This window comes from Nycticebus coucang, chromosome 1 (genome assembly GCF_027406575.1).
Source record: "Nycticebus coucang isolate mNycCou1 chromosome 1, mNycCou1.pri, whole genome shotgun sequence".
NCBI lineage: Eukaryota > Metazoa > Chordata > Mammalia > Primates > Lorisidae > Nycticebus > Nycticebus coucang.
The window spans coordinates 125,344,471-125,364,798 of NC_069780.1; the positions used below are offsets into that span (position 1 = coordinate 125,344,471).

Genomic DNA, 20,328 nt, shown 5'->3' on the forward strand with positions numbered 1-20,328 from the left:
TTGTGATATAGGCTAGTCTCATTGGAGTTAGATGATATCTCAAAGTAGTTTTGATTTGCATTTCTCTGATGATTAAAGATGATGAGCATTTTTTCATATGTCTGAAGGCCTTGCGCCTGTCTTCTTCAGAGAAGTTTCTCTTCAAATCCCTTGCCCAGCCTGCGATGGGATCCCTTGTTTTTTTCTTGCTGATGCGTTTGAGTTCTCTGTGGATTCTGGTTATTAAACCTTTGTCAGAGATATACCCTGCAAATATCTTCTCCCATTCTGAGGGCTGTCTGCTTGCTCTGCTTACTGTGTTCTTAGCTGTGCAGAAGTTTTAGCCACCGCAATTAGGGAAGAAAAGGTGATCAAGGGTATCCAAATAGGGTCAGAAGAGATCAAACTCTCGCTCTTCGCAGATGATATGATTGTGTATCTGGAAAACACTAGGGACTCTACTACAAAACTCCTAGAAGTGATCAAGGAATACAGCAGCGTCTCAGGTTACAAAATCAACATTCATAAATCGGTAGCCTTTATATACACCAATAACAGTCAAATTGAAAAAGCAGTTAAGGACTCTATCCCATTCACAGTAGTGCCAAAGAAGATGAAATATTTGGGAATTTACCTAACAAAAGATGTGAAAGATCTCTATAAAGAGAACTATGAAACTCTAAGAAAAGAAATAGCTGAAAATGTTAACAAATGGAAAAACATACCATGCTCATGGCTGGGAAGAATCAACATTATCAAAATGTCCATACTACCCAAAGCAATATATAATTTCAACGCACTCCCTATTAAAGCTCCACTGTCATATTTTAAAGATCTTGAAAAAACATTACTTCGTTTTATATGGAATCAGAAAAAACCTCGAATAGCCAAGACATTACTCAGAAATAAAAACAAAACAGGAGGAATCACACTACCAGACCTCAGACTTTACTACAAATCGATAGTGATCAAAACAGCATGGTATTGGCACAAAAACAGAGAAGTAGATATCTGGAACAGAATAGAGAACCAAGAGATGAATCCAGCTACTTACCGCTATTTGATTTTTGACAAGCCAATTAAAAACATTCAGTGGGGAAAAGATTCCCTATTTAACAAATGGTGCTGGGTGAACTGGCTGGCAACCTGCAGAAGACTGAAATTGGACCCACACCTTTCACCATTAACTAAGATAGACTCTCATTGGATTAAAGATTTAAACTTAAAACATGAAACTATAAAAATACTAGAGGAGAATGCAGGGAAAACCCTTGAAGAAATTGGTCTGGGTGAGTATTTCATGAGGAGAACCCCCCGGGGAATTGAAGCAGCTTCAAAAATACACTACTGGGACTTGATCATACTTCAACTTTCTTGATCTAGAATGCCTAAGGACACTTCTCCACAGACTAATTATTGCAATTGGTTTTTTTTGTGTGTGTGTATGTTTGTGTGTATTTTGATGCATCTCAAGATAATCAAATACTTCTTTTCCTAGAAATAAGTTCTATTGTGTATGATTTAATGCCATAATATTTACCTATTGTAAATTGTGAATTTACAATGACCAATGATTTTTAGCAAAGTTATACTTGTATCATCATCACTGCAATCAGTTTTAGGACATTTCTATCACTTTCAAAAATTCTCCTTGAGCCCATTTGCGATTATTATTCCTACTCCAAGTGTTAGCAAACAGAACCTGTTTCAATATCTATGAATTACTCCTTTCTCTTGATATTACATATGAATGGGATCATACAATAAAGCAATCTTTTGTGCCCGGTTTCCTTTGCTTGTTGAGGTTCATCCATGACGTAGCATATATCACTAGTTCACTTGTTTTTATTGCCAAATAGTACTTCATTGGGTGAATATACCACATATTATTTATCCGTTCACTGTTTGATAAACATTTAGATTTTTCCAGTTTGGAGCAATATGACTAATGCTATAATGAATATTCAAGTATGTCTTTGTGTGAACCTACATTCTCAATTCTCTTGAGCAAATAACTAGAAGTAGAAAACCTTGATCATAGGTAGATATATGGGGGCTGTCCAAAAAGTATCCAGTCAAGTAACATTAAAAAATGGAGAAACATACATGGCTGGATACTTTCTGGACAGCCTTCATTTATTTTATTTTTTGAGGAACTGCCAAAGTGTTTTCTAAAGTGACTGTAAGGGTTAGCCATAAAAAAAGAAGATGCCTTTTACTGTCTACCTGGATGGAGCTGGAACACATTCTTCTTACTAAAATATCTCAAGAATGGGGAGAAACGTTATCTAATGTACTCAGTATTATTATGAAACCAATATATACACACTTACACACTCATATGAATGATAAAACACATATAGCGTCTAGCAAAGGGGAGGAGTGAAAATGGGGAGGGATGGGGAAGAAGGGAGAGCAGTTGGTGGGAGGAGGGAGGGCATTTGGTGGGATCACACCTAATGTGCACAATACAAGGAAATATTTCAAAATAACTAAGACTAAATTTTCAATGTCTTACCACAAAAATAAGTAGGTAGGGTGATGTATATGTTAATCAGTTTGATTTAAGTATTTCACATTGTATATCGAATCATCACATTGTACCCCATAAATGTATACAGTTACGATTTTACTTGAAAATTAAATAAAAATTTAAAAAATAAAGTGCCTGTAAGATTTTACCTTCCCACCAGCAAGTTTTGCTACATCCTTCCTCATGCTTGTTATTGTCCATCAGATTTTACCTATTCTAGTTGGTGTGTTGTGGTGTCCAATTTTAGGTGTAATTTGAATTACCTAATAATTAAATGAGTTTGAGCATCTTTTCATATGATTATTAGTCATTCTTATATCTTCCTCAATGAAATAGCTACTCAAGTCCTTTTCCTATTTTTCAATTTTATCGCTTATTTTCCTATTATTGAGTTGTAAGTGTTCTTTATGTATCCTGGAAACAAGGCCCTTATCATATGTATGATTTTCAATTTTTTTCTTCCAATTTATGGCATGTATTTTTACTTCCTAAATAATGTTCTTTTGAAGTTTGGGAGTTTTTTTTATTTTGATGAAATCCCATTTATCAATATTTTCATTTATGCATTGTGCTTTTGATGTAGCTAAGAATTCTTTGTGTAAACTAAGGTCGCAAAGATTTTCTTTTCTTCCATAGTTTTAGCTACTACCTTTAGGTCCATGATATATTTTAAGTTAATTTTTGTTTCATATGAGATAAACATCTAAGTGTATTTTTTTCAAGTAAATACCCAATTGTCCAAGCACTGTTGGCCTAAAAGACTATCCTTTTCCCATTAAATTATCTTGGCAATACTGCTGAACATGAATTAACCATAAATCTGAAGGTTTATTTCAGAAACAGAATCCTCTCAATTCTGTTTCACTGATATAATGGCTGTCTTCATTCTAGAACTACACTGTCTTGATAACTGTATCTCTGCAATAACATTTGATATCTGGAAGTGTTAATGTGGTTTTGTTTTTGTAATTAAAGATTATTTTCACTATTTTACTGTCTCCTTTAAAATTCTATAGAAATTTAGAGTCAGTGTGTCAATTTCCAAAATCCAGCTGGTAGTTTGATAGAGATTTATTGACTATGTATCAATTTCTGAGGATTTATCTTAAGAAAATTAAGTTTTCTAATCTATAAATGTTTTTCTACTTATTTATTTTCTTTAATTTCTCTCAATAATGTTTTATAGTTTTCAGTGTATGAGTCTTGACTTTCATATGTTAAGTTTATTCCTAGGTATTTTATTCCTTTGCTGTTATTGTGAGGGCAATGCTTTTGTTTTAGAGGTGAGGTCTTACTATGCTGCCCAGGTTTGCCTTGAACTCAAGCCATCCTTCCACCTTAGCCTACTGAGCAGCTGAGATTACAAACTCAAAAACGGGATTAGGCAGGGATGGGGGTAGTCCAAGGGAAGAATTCCAGAGACTCCCAGGGAAAATCATCATGGATTTGCTAACAAACCTTGGCACATGTGAGTGTTCTCAGGTGAATAAATACAAAGTCAAAATATGAAGCAAATAATATAGAAGGACGGCATCAATAGAAATATGATCATTCTAGAATTTTCTCAAGTTACCTACTGCAAAGTCTTACTTGTTCAATGTGATAATGCTGACCATCTTTCTAGAGAATGTAAGAAAGAATATGAACTCGTTTTCCTTTATGAAACAAAAGTACTCTCACTATTCTCTTTTATCAATGGCCATTTCCTCATGTTAGAAAATATACAAGGGTTTTTATAATATTTCAAAAGTAGATGTACAAATGTGGTTAACTTATTATTTTACAAGGCAAATACTTACTCATTCTCTCCTGTGTGACTATGAATAATGTATAGGTCTCTGATATCATTAGAAAAATGATGGGCTTGAACTACAGGACCTAGAACTACACGAAATCCAGATTTCTATAGCATATGATGTCATTCCTAACACTAATGCCTACATAGAAAAGCCCACTATTCCTAGGAAATACACTCAAATTGCTTGTTTGGTTTGGTGATAGATTTTACTAAATCAAGCATTTATTTAGAACTTACAAATGAACGTGTATGATAAACTAGCTGGATAAGATTAAGCGCATAATCTATCATTCTAAAGCTGAGTTTCTGAGTAATATCCTTGGCAGTACATGTTGTTATCCCCTCTGTGAGTAGACATTCACTGTTGGAAGCAACAAGCTCTTTGATACTTAAAAATTTTGGATTCTGTTCTATTTTTAAAAGCTACTATATCAGTATTCATCAACTGCTTGACACAGCCATTCATTTATTTTCAAAAAGGCTATTCTATAATCACACTTCCTTCCAGGAAGCCTACCAACTAAGTAAAAGCCTAAATTCCTGATAGCAGTTATACAGGGACCTTCCTGTTGGTTAAGAAGCAGGATTAATTAAACTAATGTGCTAAATCTCAAGCTAATAATTATGCAGAACAGTGGTTAAAAAGGCTTATTTTGTTTTTAGTGGTTGTGTACCTTTAATGTGAAACTTAGTAGGGTACAAATTCTAGAAAAATATATTTCTTGTTTATACTTTTAGTAAGGCTGATTTAATTACTAACTATAAGAAATATTATCAATTTATATTGATAGAATTATAATTTTGATATATGAGTTATTCAAATAAGTAATGAAGGCATTAAAGTAATTCCTATTATGATAACTAACTAGGAGCCAATTAAGCATAACTTTTCAAAATGTTTCATAAGAAAGATCCCATCTCTAGGAAATAATCCAGTTTTTCCACTAAATAGTTGTACACTTTGTTGAATTATATTAAGAAGTATTTCCTAATAATGGCTAAAATTCTTAAGATTACTAACATATACTTAAAAATTGCTTTCCCATATAATTCTACTGCTATTATAGCAACAAAATGGTTCTGAAGAATATGTCAAAATTCTACAATGATAAATTGGTTTTTAGGTTATGTCTTATATTGTCAGATAAATGAAAAGCCAACTGGGTGCAATGTTGTAAGTTTTGGATCTCATGCTATACATAAAGGTGCTTACATGTCCATATATTGAGGTGAGGTCCTGTTCCTCAGTGGACCAAGTTTAAGCTGACATTTCTCCCCAGATACGGACATCTTGTGTAACATTGATTTGGACCAAAAGAAACAAAGAGTTTCCTGTAGAGAAGGTTATTTGATAGTATATGCAATAATGTCACAGGTTTCCATGGAATTAAAAAACAAACATATTTTAGAGGCAAAGGGAGTCTAGACTAACCAAGAAATCCTAAAAGCCACAAGGAGTGACTACAGAACTAGTGATCCATCCTCTATTGTAAACTAGGCATTGAGCCATATGTAGAAAACACAGCAACTATCTTACCTATCATAATCTTCATCTGAAATAAACTGAAGTACCTATTAACTCTAGGGCCTTAGTATACAGTCATAATTTAAGAAATAAAGACAGTAATACCATTACTACCTATCTGGACATTCTAAAATTCAAGACATAGGGAAAAGTAAATCTTACTACAGAAAAATAGAAAATGTAGTGAGGGGTGGTCAAGTTTCAGAATACTTTGGGGATTTCCTTATAGTCAATAAATTGTTATTAAGTATTCTGGAGGTCTTTCCATGCGATATAGTATAGTATATACAAGCATTCTGTAGTTTAGTAAGCCAACAAATTGTCACTGAATCTTTTGGAGGTTTTTTCGTGTTATATTGTATAGTACATAGAACAAGCATGTTGTAGTTTATTACATTGGACTATTATCATTAGTTATTTTCTCAACAATCCTAATAATGGGGAAAATTTTAAACTTTGGAGAACAAAAGCAATAAAATCTGCTGCTTCATAGATGTTACCAATCAATTTCATTCAAACCATTCCTTCTCCATTTCAGGAGATCTCAATAAAAATAAACAGACCTCTTTGGGGAATGAATATTCTTACTCTGCTTCATGATATATGCATAAAAGTAAACAGACCTCTTCCTTGATGAATATGGTAGAATCACTAAATGATCTTGATCTTACTAAACCTCTTTTCTCATTCAGAAATGGGGTAATAACATGAACAACTCATGAGGAAATTTGGGCATTTTAGTAAATAATGATGAAATTCACTTACATAATAAAAATTAAACCAAATTAAACATTCAGCCACTTAAGGAAATGCTGGTCAGCACCTTCCTATCATGCTGGTCAGAGCCACCCTCACCCTCATCCAATTGTTGAGCTAGCTTCCTATCTGTTATATTTTCTGCACTTACCATCCTATACTAGTAACACAACAGCTGGACTAAGCCCACTAAGTTTAAACCAGATTATTTCACTTGTCTGTTTAAAACCCTCCAATAGTTTCCACTCTAACGCAAAGTAAAAGGTGAAGTTCCTTCAATGGCTGACGAGGTCTGACACATGATGAGATCTCATTACTTCACTGACCTCATCTCCAAATTCTCCCAATCTTTTCTCTCCATCCATATTGGCCTCTGTGCTATTGGTAAGTCCATCAGTGGGCCTTTGTACTTGGTGTTTTTCCTGCCTGGCAAGCTCTTCCCAAAGCCAGACTTGTCACCTTCTCACTGAGGCCTTTTGGGGTACCCCAGCTATAATCATAACCCTCATCCCTGTCCCCAGCCCTGATAATTCTATCCTTTTCTGTTGTTTTTCTCATTAGCACTTATCAACCTAACACATGCTATGTCTATTCATCTTGTTGTCATCTGCTTCCCTGACTAGAATTTAAGCAGCAAAATGGCACAGCTGTTCACGTTTTATTCTCTACTACACGTGTAAAAGTTTCTGGCACATCATAGGTACTTAAACAATATTTTCTAAATAAATGAATCAAACATTTATTTCCGATAAAATTGGGTTTAGATTAAAACTATCTAAGTGTAAAATGACTTCAGGAGCTTCTGCTTCCACTGCCCCTAGAAAACACTAGAAAAATTATCCATGGGTTAACACTTGCTGGGGTTCAATAAAAAGGACTGAAAAAGACTCAGATATTTCAAACCTTTCCCTTTTCTTTTCCTCTGTTACATCTCACACTACTTTTTCTTTAAGAGAAGGCTTCACCCTCAGGATAAAGCATTCTAGGTAACCCTGCTCCAGGGTTAGCTAGATGAGATCATAACTTTAGCTAGATGAGATCCAAATGCTAAAGGCAACCAGGTTTGAAGTGATGAGATTTAGCAAAATAGCACATCTTTCTTACTGCTCCTACCTCCTTGTTTAAAAAGGAGTAGTATATCTTAAATTCTGTGTGTATGCATGCTTGCTTGCTTTGCTGTGGCTAATGACTGGCTGCATTTTAATTTTTAATATTAAGTATTTTATATTTTAACCCAAAAACTCATAAAGAATTTTGGGGGAATAAATTGCTTCAGGACACTTTTTATTATGATTTTTATCATTAGAGTAACAAGCCCAAGTGGGATAGCTAACAAAGAAAATAAATGTATTTCTCTAACCTGGAGCCAACCCAGAGGGCTCAGGCTGGTTTTCATTCTCCTCATCGGTACTTTCATCATAGACGGCATCTCGGTCAGCAGTCATTTCAGAACAGGTTGCAGATTCCCTAAAAAGAGAGAAAGGTAGAATTATAAATCACTGGCTCACCCCCGGTGAGGCATCAAATTCACTAGCAAGTAAGTGTAGGAAATATTCCTGGAAAAAGAGTATACATAGACAAACATATATTTAAATATATATGATTTCAATGAAGCTGCATTTAAAATTACATATTAACTTACATAAAAACAAGCTTCTCTTTACATAATAAATAATCCAAATGTTTGTTAGTGCTCACTATAAATCATCTTAAATCCATTCCTTAAGACCTGTTATTCTTCTATCAAAATGCTATTCTGCCAGGGTGGTGCCTGTGGCTCAATGGAGTAGGGCGCCGGCCCCATATGCCGGAGGTGGCAGGTTCAATCCTAGCCCTGGCCAAAAACTGCAAAAAAAAAAAAATGCTATTCTGCCAAAGTACCTCTTTGGGTCACAGTGTATTTAGCCTTTTATTAATCTCCAAGTAGTTCTACATTTCTCTTGATCTCCCCCAAACCTTGAAATGGGTCCCTTTATCCTTATTTTGAGGATAAAGTGATTTGTCCAAAGCCATAATCTAGCAGAACCAGTGTGAGGCCAGCAACTGGACTAGGACCAGCAGACAGTGCTTCCACTAAGATTAGGGGCAATAGACCCTAACCTGTATTTGCTAATGCCTAAAAAGTTACAACTGTCAAAGCCATACCAGCCATTTGTCACCTATAATTATTCCTTAAAAATCAAGTACACATCCACTTTCAGAAAACACTTGACAGAATGAGATAGATGATCACCCTCTAATCAGATAAAACTAATTCTCCCTAAAATTTAACATCAGACACTTGATTCTAAAGTTAACCACTTCTTAGATATTAAGATTACCAATGTATGTCCAACTCTATACTTTTATAGGAGAGAAAAGTTTTTTTAATTAACATATTTCTTTCTTAGTGATGTCTGAGAATTAAACAACATTTAGAAAAGCCTCATGCCAGTTTTACAATTTAAGTGTAGGTGAGACAGTTGAGCAGACATGGAGCAAACATGTTGAGGATTCTTTAACCCACAGAATGCCCATCTGATAGCCAGAGTGTCCACAGAATGCCTATCTAATAGCCAGAGTGTCCAAACCCAACTAGCAAATGATCTCATATCACTAAAATGTTGGCACCTAAATATCACTAAATTTAGAAAAAAATTCAACTTAAATTTATGCGTTATCATTCAAAAGCAGGTAGTCCAAAATACCTTTCATGTCCAGCCTTCTTTTCCAGTTCTTGAACTTCATTTAACAATTTATGTAAGCTTCTGATCTTTGCTTTCTTCTCATTCAGCACCAGAATAAACCGTTCATAAAGATCAGTCTCCAGAGCTTCCTTAGCATACACACATTTTTCAAATCTAAAAGATAAACAAACAAATAATTCACACAGTTCTTCTTAATATTATTTAGTCTAATACTTAAGAAGATTTCAAAAAAACTTCTCCAGGAAAATACAATTAAAAATCATTTTTATAGGGCGGCGCCTGTGGCTCAAGGAGTAGGGCGCTGGTCCCATATGCCGGAGGTGGCAGGTTCAAACCCAGCCCTGGCCAAAAAACCACAAAAAAAAAAAAAAAATCATTTTTATATACACTTTCAAGGATTTAAAAGTTTTATATAGACAAATAAATAATTAGAAAGTAATGGTAATAATGTTAGTCATTCATGTACTGAAATGAAGATCAAAATTACTAACTGATAGAAAGTTAAATTTCTAAGTGTAATTCATATCTGATTTATCTACAAAAGAATTTGTTCATATCTGTGCTGTATTTACAAAATAATTTTTGTGGGACAGATTTCTAATGGTAAATGTAGCCTGTTTCTTCAGCATTTTGATATTACTGTAATAGCCACTACAAGGCCAGGCACAGTGGCTCATGCCTGTCATCCTAGCACTCTGGGAGGCCAAAGTGGGAGGATCACTGGACCTCAGGTGTTGGAGAGCAGCCTGAGCAAAGTGAGACCCTATCTCTGCTAAAAACAGAAAAATTAGCCAGGTGTGGTGGCAGATGCCTACACATGAGGCTGAGGCAGGCAGAATGCTTGAGCCCAAGAGTTTCAAGTATGAGGCTACATAAAGCTAGGCTGAGGCCATGGCATTCTAGACCAATGAAAGACCAAGACTCCAACTCAAAAAAAAAAAAAAAGACAGACAGAAAAATAGCAACCACAATCTTATTTTGTGATAAAGCAACATACTTAATCTGTTTGATTGGTCTCCTGGAGTATGAAATGCTCCACCAGCACAACTTGACTTACCCAGCTATGTCCTTATAACCTAGCACTACACACAAACATACACACACACACACACACACACACACACACATATATAATGAATGAAAAAATCCTACTTGATACATCCAAGCAGAGATTAATAAAAGAGCAATTGTGAAACACGACATACCTTCCATTTTCGACATGTAAGACAAAACATGTAAAATTCTCTATTATTTATAATTCCCCTACACTGCTCAAATGAGCTAACAAGGGATTGTATTTTAATCTTCATCTAAGAGATATATAAAGTAGACAAAGCAAAGTAGCAGAAGTTTTATATACTTGATATGTACATACATATCTATCATGAATACACCCTTATTTTATAGATTCAAATACATATTATTTCATGGAAAATATTCTTATAAATGTAGTCTAGTTCTGCCTAGTTTGTATTTAACTATACTGTTCATACTACTGTTGTTGTATATAGAAGTCATAGTATTTTCATATTATATACATACATACACATAAATATCAGTAGTAAAATACACGTGTATATAAATACACACATATTTCGGTGAAATAATTAGAAACAAAAATGTTACAATTTGATACCTTTCATATGTATGCCCGTTAAACAATTTACCTATCCAGAGATGTAGAGAATTACTAGGTCCTTTCACTGTTGGTATGAACAAACTAGTACAACCTCTATAGAAAATACTATGGAGACTCCTCAAAGAATGAAAAGTAGAACAAGCATTTCATCCTTCGATCCTACTACTGGGTATCTACCCAAAGGCAAAAAAAGCCATTTAATCAGAAAGACAAGCCTGTGGCTCAGTGAGTAGGGCGCCGGCCCCATATACCGAGGTTGGCAGGTTCAAACCCAGCCCCGGCTGAACTGCAACCAAAAAATAGCTGGGCATTGTGGCGGGCGCCTGTAGTCCCAGGTGCTCGGGAGGCTGAGGCAGGAGAATCACGGAAGCCCAAGAGCTAGAGGTTGCTGTGAGTCCTGTGACATCATGGCACTCTACCAAAGGCAGTAAAGTGAGACTCTGTCTCTACATAAAAAAAAAAAAGACACTTTTACAAAAATGTTTATTACAGCACAATTCACAAATGCAAAGATGTGGAATCAACTCAAGTGCCTAGCAATTAATTCATAAGTGGATTAATAAAATGTGATATATGTATACCATGGAGTACTACTGAGCTATAAGAAAAAACGATGAACTAATATCTTTTGGTATGGAAATGGAGACCATTCTCCTAAGTGACATACCAGAAGAATGGAGAAACAAACACTGTAAATACTCACTATGAAATTGGAATTAACGGATTAACTCCACTGATGTGCACAGAGGGAAGCAAAATGCAGCAGATGGAGGAAGGGAGAAGGGAGGGGTAAAGTCACACCTAATGTGTATAATGCACACTATCTGGGTGATGGGCACATTTACAAGTTTGATGCAAACTGTACAAAAGCAATTCATGTAACCAGCACATTTATACTCCTGTAATATTCTGAAATAAAAGAAAAAGAATTAGCCCCTCTCAGAGGACGAAAAAGAACATATGGCAAAATATTCTCTGGGACCGAATAAGCAAATTCTCACAGTCTATCTCTGCTAAGGCTGTGGCCTCCATGAGACTACACGTGCTTTGTTGGCTGCCTTTTCCTCAGTTCCTAGAATAATGTTTGCCATTTGTCTAGTGTCTACTAGGTATTTATCAGATAAATGAGAGAGTGAAGATGGACATCATTTTTATTCAGTGTTTTTCCATTTTTACTGCTTATTCATCACAAGTTCTAAAGTTATTTTATTTTTTTCTTTTTGACAACCTATACACCATTTTCCTTGGTACTTTTTGCCCAGAGCCAAAAGAGCCGGGCCTTGGTGCAGGTAGTATGGATGTTCTCCTTCTTCTTGGCGATGATTGTGGCTTTCCATATGGGAATGACTTGTCTGTCAGTAGGGTGGCCAATTTGAGTGCTTCAGCAAAGCTGTCGCCTTCTTGAAGGCTGAGGGCTTCCATGGGAAGAAGATGAGCTTCCAGCAGGATTCCTGCACATTGGCATGCAGGCATCAGTGGCCTTGTTCCACCTCCTGGGATCCACAGAAATACTGATGGTCCTGGCTGTGTTCTTGTAGAAGCTGGCCACCCTTAACTCTTCCTCTGAGGGCCCTGTGAGCTTATACTCTAAGTGGGATACATCACTGAGGGCATCTTACTATGGGCTACATGGGTCTCGACGTGGGGCACGTGGGGATGCAGCAGGATTTTCCTTGCCTTGTTTTGCATATGGGCATCTTCCTGGCCAGCTAGTCGAACCATGTGGCCATGGCTCCTACCATTCCACAGACATGTGGCTTCAGGATCATTGCCTTCTGGCTGGGCACCATGATGACTCTCCTCCAAAAGAGAATGGCCAAGCATAAAGGCTCAAATGGACATCTTAGAAGGAAATGGAAAACCAGTGATTCTGAATATTATATTTTTTCACCCATTTAATGACTATTCACCATTATACTGGAAATATTTTTTACCCTTAGCTTTTAAAAAAATTTCTGCCAAATAGTATTAACCTAACAGTATTCCTTTCATCAAGGGCTTTCAGTAGTACCCCAAAAGATGTGGGAAAAAATAGAGCCAAAATTCTAAAGGAGATACCAATATTGATGGTTTATTTTAAGCAGGGGCATGTCTATGCCTTTATATTTTTCAGATGCAAAGTGTTATGTAAGCATAATATTCTCATCTCCCTGTAATATTTTCTAATGTAACACTACAAGAAAAAAATGTTTAAAGATGAATATAACATATTACTAAAATACTTCAAGCATATGCAAAGTAAAACCAATATATAAAAATATACAAAAATCTTGCATAGCATAATTCCGTATGTAAAATTTTAGGAATACTAACAAAATAATAATTTATCTGATTTAAATCCATATTTAATTTCCATAAGTCACTTCAATAATTCTTGATTAAAAGATTATGTGCACTTACCTACAAAGCTAATTCCCAAAATTTTATTAAAATTAACACTTGATATAACATGTTAAAACTGAAAATAAATATCAAAATTAAATATCATATAATTTGCCTAAAGAAAATTTTTAATCTAAATAACTAAGTATCAGAACTACATTATGAAATAATAACATTTCTGTTTTAGAAAAACGTCAATACAGTTAATGGTACCATGTGAGTTATCCTGGCTTAGTTTTAGTAGTGCTTTAGAATTTTGTTGCAAAATTGAAAACAAAAGAATAATACAACAGATCAAAAATCAAAAAGCTGGTTTTTTGAAAAGGTCAACAAAATAGATAAACCTTTGGCCAACCTAATCAGGAAAAAAAGAGTAAAATCTCTAATCTCATCAATCAGAAATAACAAAGACAAAATAAGAACAGACTCCTCAGAAATCCAAAAAATCCTTAATGAATATTACAAGAAACTTTACTCTCAGAAATACGAAAATCTGAAGGAAATTGACCATTACTTGGAAGCACGTCACCTTCCAAGACTTAACCAAAATCAAGTGGAAATGTTGAACAGGCCCATATCAAGTTTGGAAATAACATCAACCATACAAAATCTCCCCAAAAAGAAAAGCCCGGGACCAGATGGTTTTACGTCAGAATTCTACCAAACCTTTAAAGAGGAATTAGTACCTATATTACTCAACCTGTTCCAAAATGTAGAAAAAGAAGGAAGACTACCCAACATGTTCTATGAAGCAAACATCACCCTGATCCCCAAACCAGGAAAAGACCCAACAAGAAAAGAAAATTATAGACCAATATCACTAATGAATATAGATGCAAAAATATTCAACAAGATTCTAACAAACAGAATCCAGCAACACATCAAACAAATCATACATCATGACCAAGTTGGTTTTATCCCAGGGTCTCAAGGCTGGTTCAATATACGTAAATCTATAAATGTAATTCAGCACATAAACAAATTAAAAAACAAAAACCATATGATTCTCCCAATCGATGCAGAAAAAGCTTTTGATAACATCCAACATCCCTTCATGATCAGAACACTTGAGAAAATTGGAATAGAAGGGACATTTCTTAAACTGATAGAGGCCATCTATAGCAAACCCACAGCCAATATCATATTGAATGGAGTTAAATTGGAATCATTTCCACTCAGATCTGGAATCAGACAAGGCTGCCCATTGTCTCCATTGCTCTTTAACATTGTAATGGAAATTTTAGCCACCGCAATTAGGGAAGAAAAGGCGATCAAGGGTATCCACATAGGGTCAGAAGAGATCAAACTTTCGCTCTTAGCAGATGATATGATTATATATCTGGAAAAAAATAGGGACTCTACTACAAAACTCTTAGAAGTGATCAAGGAATACAGCAGCGTCTCAGGTTACAAAATCAACATTCATAAATCGGTAGCCTTTATATATACCAACAATAGTCAAGTTGAAAAAACAATTAAGGACTCTATCCCATTCACAGTAGTGCCAAAGAAGATGAAATACTTGGGAGTTTATCTAACAAAAGACGTGAAAGATCTATATAAAGAGAACTATGAAACTCTAAGAAAAGAGATAGCTGAGAATGTTAACAAATGGAAAAATATACCATGCTCATGGTTGGGAAGAATCAACATTGTTAAAATGTCCATACTACCCAAAGCAATATATAATTTCAATGCAATCCCCATTAAAGCTCCACTGTCATACTTTAAAGATCTTGAAAAAACAATATTTTGCTTTATATGGAATCAGAAAAAACCTCGAATAGCCAAGATATTACTCAAAAATAAAAACAAAGCAGGAGGAATCACGCTACCAGACCTCAGACTATACTACAAATCGATAGAGATCAAAACAGCATGGTACTGGCACAAAAACAGAGAAGTAGATGTCTGGAACAGAATAGAGAACCAAGAGATGAATCCAGCTAATTACCGTTATTTAATCTTTGACAAGCCAATTAAAAACATTCAATGGGGAAAAGATTCCCTATTTAACAAATGGTGCTGGGTGAACTGGCTGGCAACCTGTAGAAGACTGAAACTGGACCCACACCTCTCACCATTAACCAAGATAGACTCTTACCGGATTAAAGATTTAAACCTAAGACATGAAACTATAAAAATACTAGAAGAGAGTGCAGGGAAAACCCTTGAAGAAATTGGATTGGGCGAGTTTTTTATGAGAAGGACCCCCTGGGCAATTGAAGCTGCTTCAAAAATACACTATTGGGACTTAATCAAACTAAAAAGCTTCTGCACAGCCAAGAACACAGTAAGTAAAGCAAGCAAACAGCCCTCAGAATGGGAAAAGATATTTGCAGATTATGTCTCTGACAAAGGTTTAATAACCAGAATCCACAGAGAACTCAAACGCATTAGCAAGAAAAGAACAAGGGATCCCATCGCAAGCTGGGCAAGGGACTTGAAGAGAAACTTCTCTGAAGAAGACAGGTGCACGGCCTTCAGACATATGAAAAAATGCTCATCATCTTTAATCATCAGAGAAATGCAAATCAAAACTACTTTGAGATATCATCCAACTCCAATGAGACTAGCCTACATCACAAAATCCCAAGACCAGAGATGTTGGCGTGGATGTGGAGAAAAGGGAACACTTTTGCACTGCTGGTGGGAATGCAAATTAATACATTCCTTTTGGAAAGAGATATGGAGAACGCTTAGAGATCTAAAAATAGATCTGCCATTCAATCCTGTAATCCCTCTACTGGGCATATACCCAGAAGACCAAAAATCACATCATAACAAAGATATTTGTATCAGAATACTTATTGCAGCCCTATTCATAATTGCTAAGTCATGGAAAAAGCCCAAGTGCCCATCAATCCATGAATGGATTAATAAATTGTGGTATATGTACACCATGGAATATTATGCAGCCTTAAAGAAAGATGGAGACTTTACCTCTTTCATGTTTACATGGATGGAGCTGGAACATATTCTTCTTAGTAAAGTGTCTCAAGAATGGAAGAAAAAGTACCCAATGTACTCACCCTTATTATGAAACTAATGTAGGACCTTCACATGAAAGCTATAACCCAGTTACAACCTAAGAATAGGGAGAAGGGGGAAAGGGAGGGGAGGGAGGTGGGAGGTAGGTGGAGGGAGGGGGATTAATGAGATTACACCTGCGGTGCATCTTACAAGAGTATATGTGAATCCTAGTAAATGTGGAATGTAAAGGTCTTAGCAAAATAACTAAGAAAATGCCATGAAAAGTATGTTAACTAGTGTGATGAAAATGTGTCAAACGGTCTATGAACCAAGTGTATGGTGCCCCATGATCATACTAATGTACACAGCTATGATTTAATAAATAAAATAAATAAATGAAAAAAGAAATAGAATTTTGTTGCAACTAAACTTCTGACAATCAAACTGGGTAACACTTCCTAGAAAAGCTGGGGAGTGGGGTTTGGCTGGGACAGAGTATTATTGTGAACAGTTATGGGACATAAATTTACTCTTAATTTTTAAACAGACTCAGAAAAAGTAAACTTCTATTCAATATTCAGGAACTAAGAGGCATATGCCATCCTCCCCACCTCATTTTTAATGCTAATTATCTCCTATAGCATTAAGACGTTACTGCGCCTTTTATATTACTTTCTTCCTGCTAAGCCTATGTCTCAAGAATTAGACAAGAATTAATAAGTGAAACAATTTAGAGGAAGAAAACATGAGATTCACTGCCATGTCTAGTGACACTAAAAGAAAGCCTACATACAACTGGACCAGACCCCATCGAGTCCAAACTCACCTCCAGTGCAAAGCTTTAACTGATGAAGCCATAAAAAACATCAAACCAGAAAGGCCTAATGCACATCATCCTTTCAACAGTGACTCGGACAACAATACAGTAATGCTAAGTTTAAGTTTAATTAGTAACTTAAGACTGAGGGAGCTAGGATCTTGGACAAAGGATATTAATTAAAAAAACAACAACAACAGAGAAAAATACTGAACATGCAAAATAAAATATTTCTGGGTGGGAAAACAATCTAAGAATAACATGGCAAAATAAACAACATAAATAGGAGCAAAACCAAAACAATTTCATACAGAAATAACACCCCAAATAAAAAAATAGATAAGCCTGAGCATACAGTAGTGAGAAACAGGGCGATGATCCTTACATTAATAATCAGTACTTGCCAAGTTTATGTCCTGGTCAGGGTTGCGACAGCAAAAGAAAATCTGAATAGAGTTGCAAGGACAAAGAAAGCTAAAATGAACTGGAAAAGAAAGCAAGACTTAGTAAGTCTTTAAGCACCGAGGAAGATGGTGAACAGCTGTTTCTCATCCTTTCTGACAACAGAACAAGAGGAAATGGCCTTCAACTGTACCATGAAGGACTCAGATTACCAACAGATGGAAGGATGACTTTCCTGACTGTGACTGTTCTTGAACACTGTAATGGGCTACCAAGGGGAGATGAAGATATCTCTTGAGGTCTTTAAAAATTAGACTGAATTCATTTGGATATAATGCGATTCTATCTTGAAAGCAGAGAGATGAGGTAGAAGAGATTTCAAGGTCTTCTGTTCTAATGACTCTGTGAGTCTCAAACCTAATTCACTGAAATAGGCCTCCGTTTATGGGTTTAATAACTATAACCCAGAATAAAGCCAGAGATTTCTAAATTGAAGTCGCAGTGCAAACAAATTACCTAGTTAGTAACATGAAACTTGAAAGTTGTTATCTGAAATTAAGGAGAAAAACCCAATGAAATAAATTTACCCAGTCACCTAAGGATTCACAATATTTTTCTAATGTTTCTTTCTTTATCTAAACGACACGAATTAAACTAATCCAGCAATGCCAACTTGTTCAAAATGGAGCCCAAACCACAATGATTAAATAGTAAAACAAACAAACAAAAAAACAGCAAACATACATGTTAAAAGTCTACACATTAAATCTCACTATTTTTAAGCATATTATAATTTTTTCTTCCTCACTCTAGCCTTGTTTATTCCTTGTTATCCCAAATGGAAATCACTTTATACTTGGCTCTGAACATAAACATGATACATAATTCACGTTGATTTATGATTAAAGTAATAAAAGAAATGCAAAACTATCCGCCAAAAGTAAAAGAAAATTTAATCCACAATTCCACATATATTATGAACTTTTAATTTTCCACTTCTACGTATCTTCTATGTAAATATACACAGGGAACTAAAAAATGTTTATTCTATTCTATTCTAATTTTTTGGAGATAGAGTCTCATTTTGTTGCCCTCAGTAGAGTGTCACGACGTCATAGCTCCTAGCAACCTCAAACTCCTGGGCTCAAGTGATTCTTTTGCCTTAGCCTCCCAAGTAGTGGGGACTACAGGCTCCTGCCACAACACCTAGCTATTTTTTAGAGACAAAGTCTTGCTCTAGCCCAGGCTGGTCTCAAACCAGTGAACTCAGGCAATCCACCCACCTCGGCCTCCCAGAGTGCTAGGATTATAGGTGTGAGCCGCCACACCTGGCTGTATGCCCATTTTAAGAAAGGAAAAAACTATATTAAAATTGTAACAGTCGAGTCACATATGACTTTTGCAATTACAAGGGATGTAAGATACAAGATAACAAATGTAGGTATATATCGAATATTACAATTTTAATAGTTTTTAACTTTTCTTAAAATGTATATTTTCTGTATCCTCTGTATATTTTTCAAACAATGGAATATTGTTCATATTTTTGGTGATGCACATCTCCACTTACTGTACCATAAAATTTTCCATATTATTAAGTATATGTGTACGTGACTGTTCTTTGCTCATATAACATCCTATATTACATATTAAATATATTTCAGGACCATCTCCCATACCTTAAAGGGGAATTCTCATCCCCTACATTCCCCTTTCTAATATATCCACATCCCTCTATTCAGAGTCTGGAATGGTGACAGAGAAGAAGTGACTGGATCTAGAATGGACACTGACACAAGTAGAATTAGAGGTTGCCCTGAAAACTGACCTGCGAGCAGACTAAACCACATGGCCCCAATTCTGATGATTCTCTACTTTCTATGTCCCCAGTTACCTGGCTCAGTAAGCTCAGGTCTCATTTCTAATCTCACAAGCACTCTTGATCAGCACTGCTACCTCATGGAACCTGGAGCTGTAACTAAATCCTTTGCTCATTTTCCAGCACACTAAGGCTCTGCAGAGAGAATGCTAAGAAAGTCCTGCTTGGCCGTCAGGAGATGTATTTGCAGTTCCTTAAAGGCACCATCTCTCCTCTGAAAGGGGAGAAAAAAAATTCGGGAAATTCATAAAGCTACTAATCTAATTGGAATACAATCAAGAACCTAGAATTTTCTTGAGTGGATTCTCTTTCCTGTCAGTTTTAAGGGCCACCTCAATGGCACACATCTTCAGCCACTGAAAAAAATGTGTAATCCTGTAGTAACACACAAACACACACAAAAAAACATGGCTGGATCATAATAAGGCTGGTGAGGGGGACAAGAATGTGCTTTTGATCAAACAGGGTATTTCCTGCCACAATCAGACACAAGCACTTTCTGGGTAGTTCAGAAATAGCAAATCAAGCATCTGTGAAGCACATATTACGTGTACCCCTCACACACACTGTTTCATAGCACAGGGGGCATTTGTTCCACGGTCCCATCTTCGTTCCCTGCTGCTTTCAATTCTATGGGAGTGCTGTTGAATACTGATGAGATAATACCTCTTTCAACCTCTGGCAGACATTTTAAAGCAATTTGTTCAAGTACCAAGTACCCAGTCTGCATTTTTGTAGGCAATTTGTGGATCAAATTTCCTATCATCCTGTGGGTATTTTGAGTTTTAAATATAATGGCTTATCACGACTACAGCACATCTTCTTTAATTTGATTTATTTCATATACAAAATAGAAAAATACACCCAAATTACAGATATCAGTCCAAAACAATGTTTTGTAGCACAGATATTTATACTGATTCATACTAAAATGAATAAATTATTTTTTGCATGATTT

General features: G+C 35.6%; 1 protein-coding gene across 6 annotated transcripts in view; it reads right to left on the minus strand.

Annotated features, from left to right (window-relative positions):
* The window catches only part of XRCC4 (X-ray repair cross complementing 4), a 299,449-nt gene that overhangs the window by 147,144 nt on the left and 131,977 nt on the right, over positions 1 to 20,328 (minus strand). For all 6 annotated transcript variants that reach the window (XM_053587148.1, XM_053587157.1, XM_053587196.1 and 3 more), the window contains exons 5-6: positions 9,279 to 9,431; positions 7,952 to 8,058 (exon numbers count right to left, since the gene is read on the minus strand). In XM_053587148.1, coding sequence (XP_053443123.1) covers positions 7,952 to 8,058; positions 9,279 to 9,431 — 260 coding nt within the window. The remainder of the gene's footprint in view (positions 1 to 7,951; positions 8,059 to 9,278; positions 9,432 to 20,328) is intronic.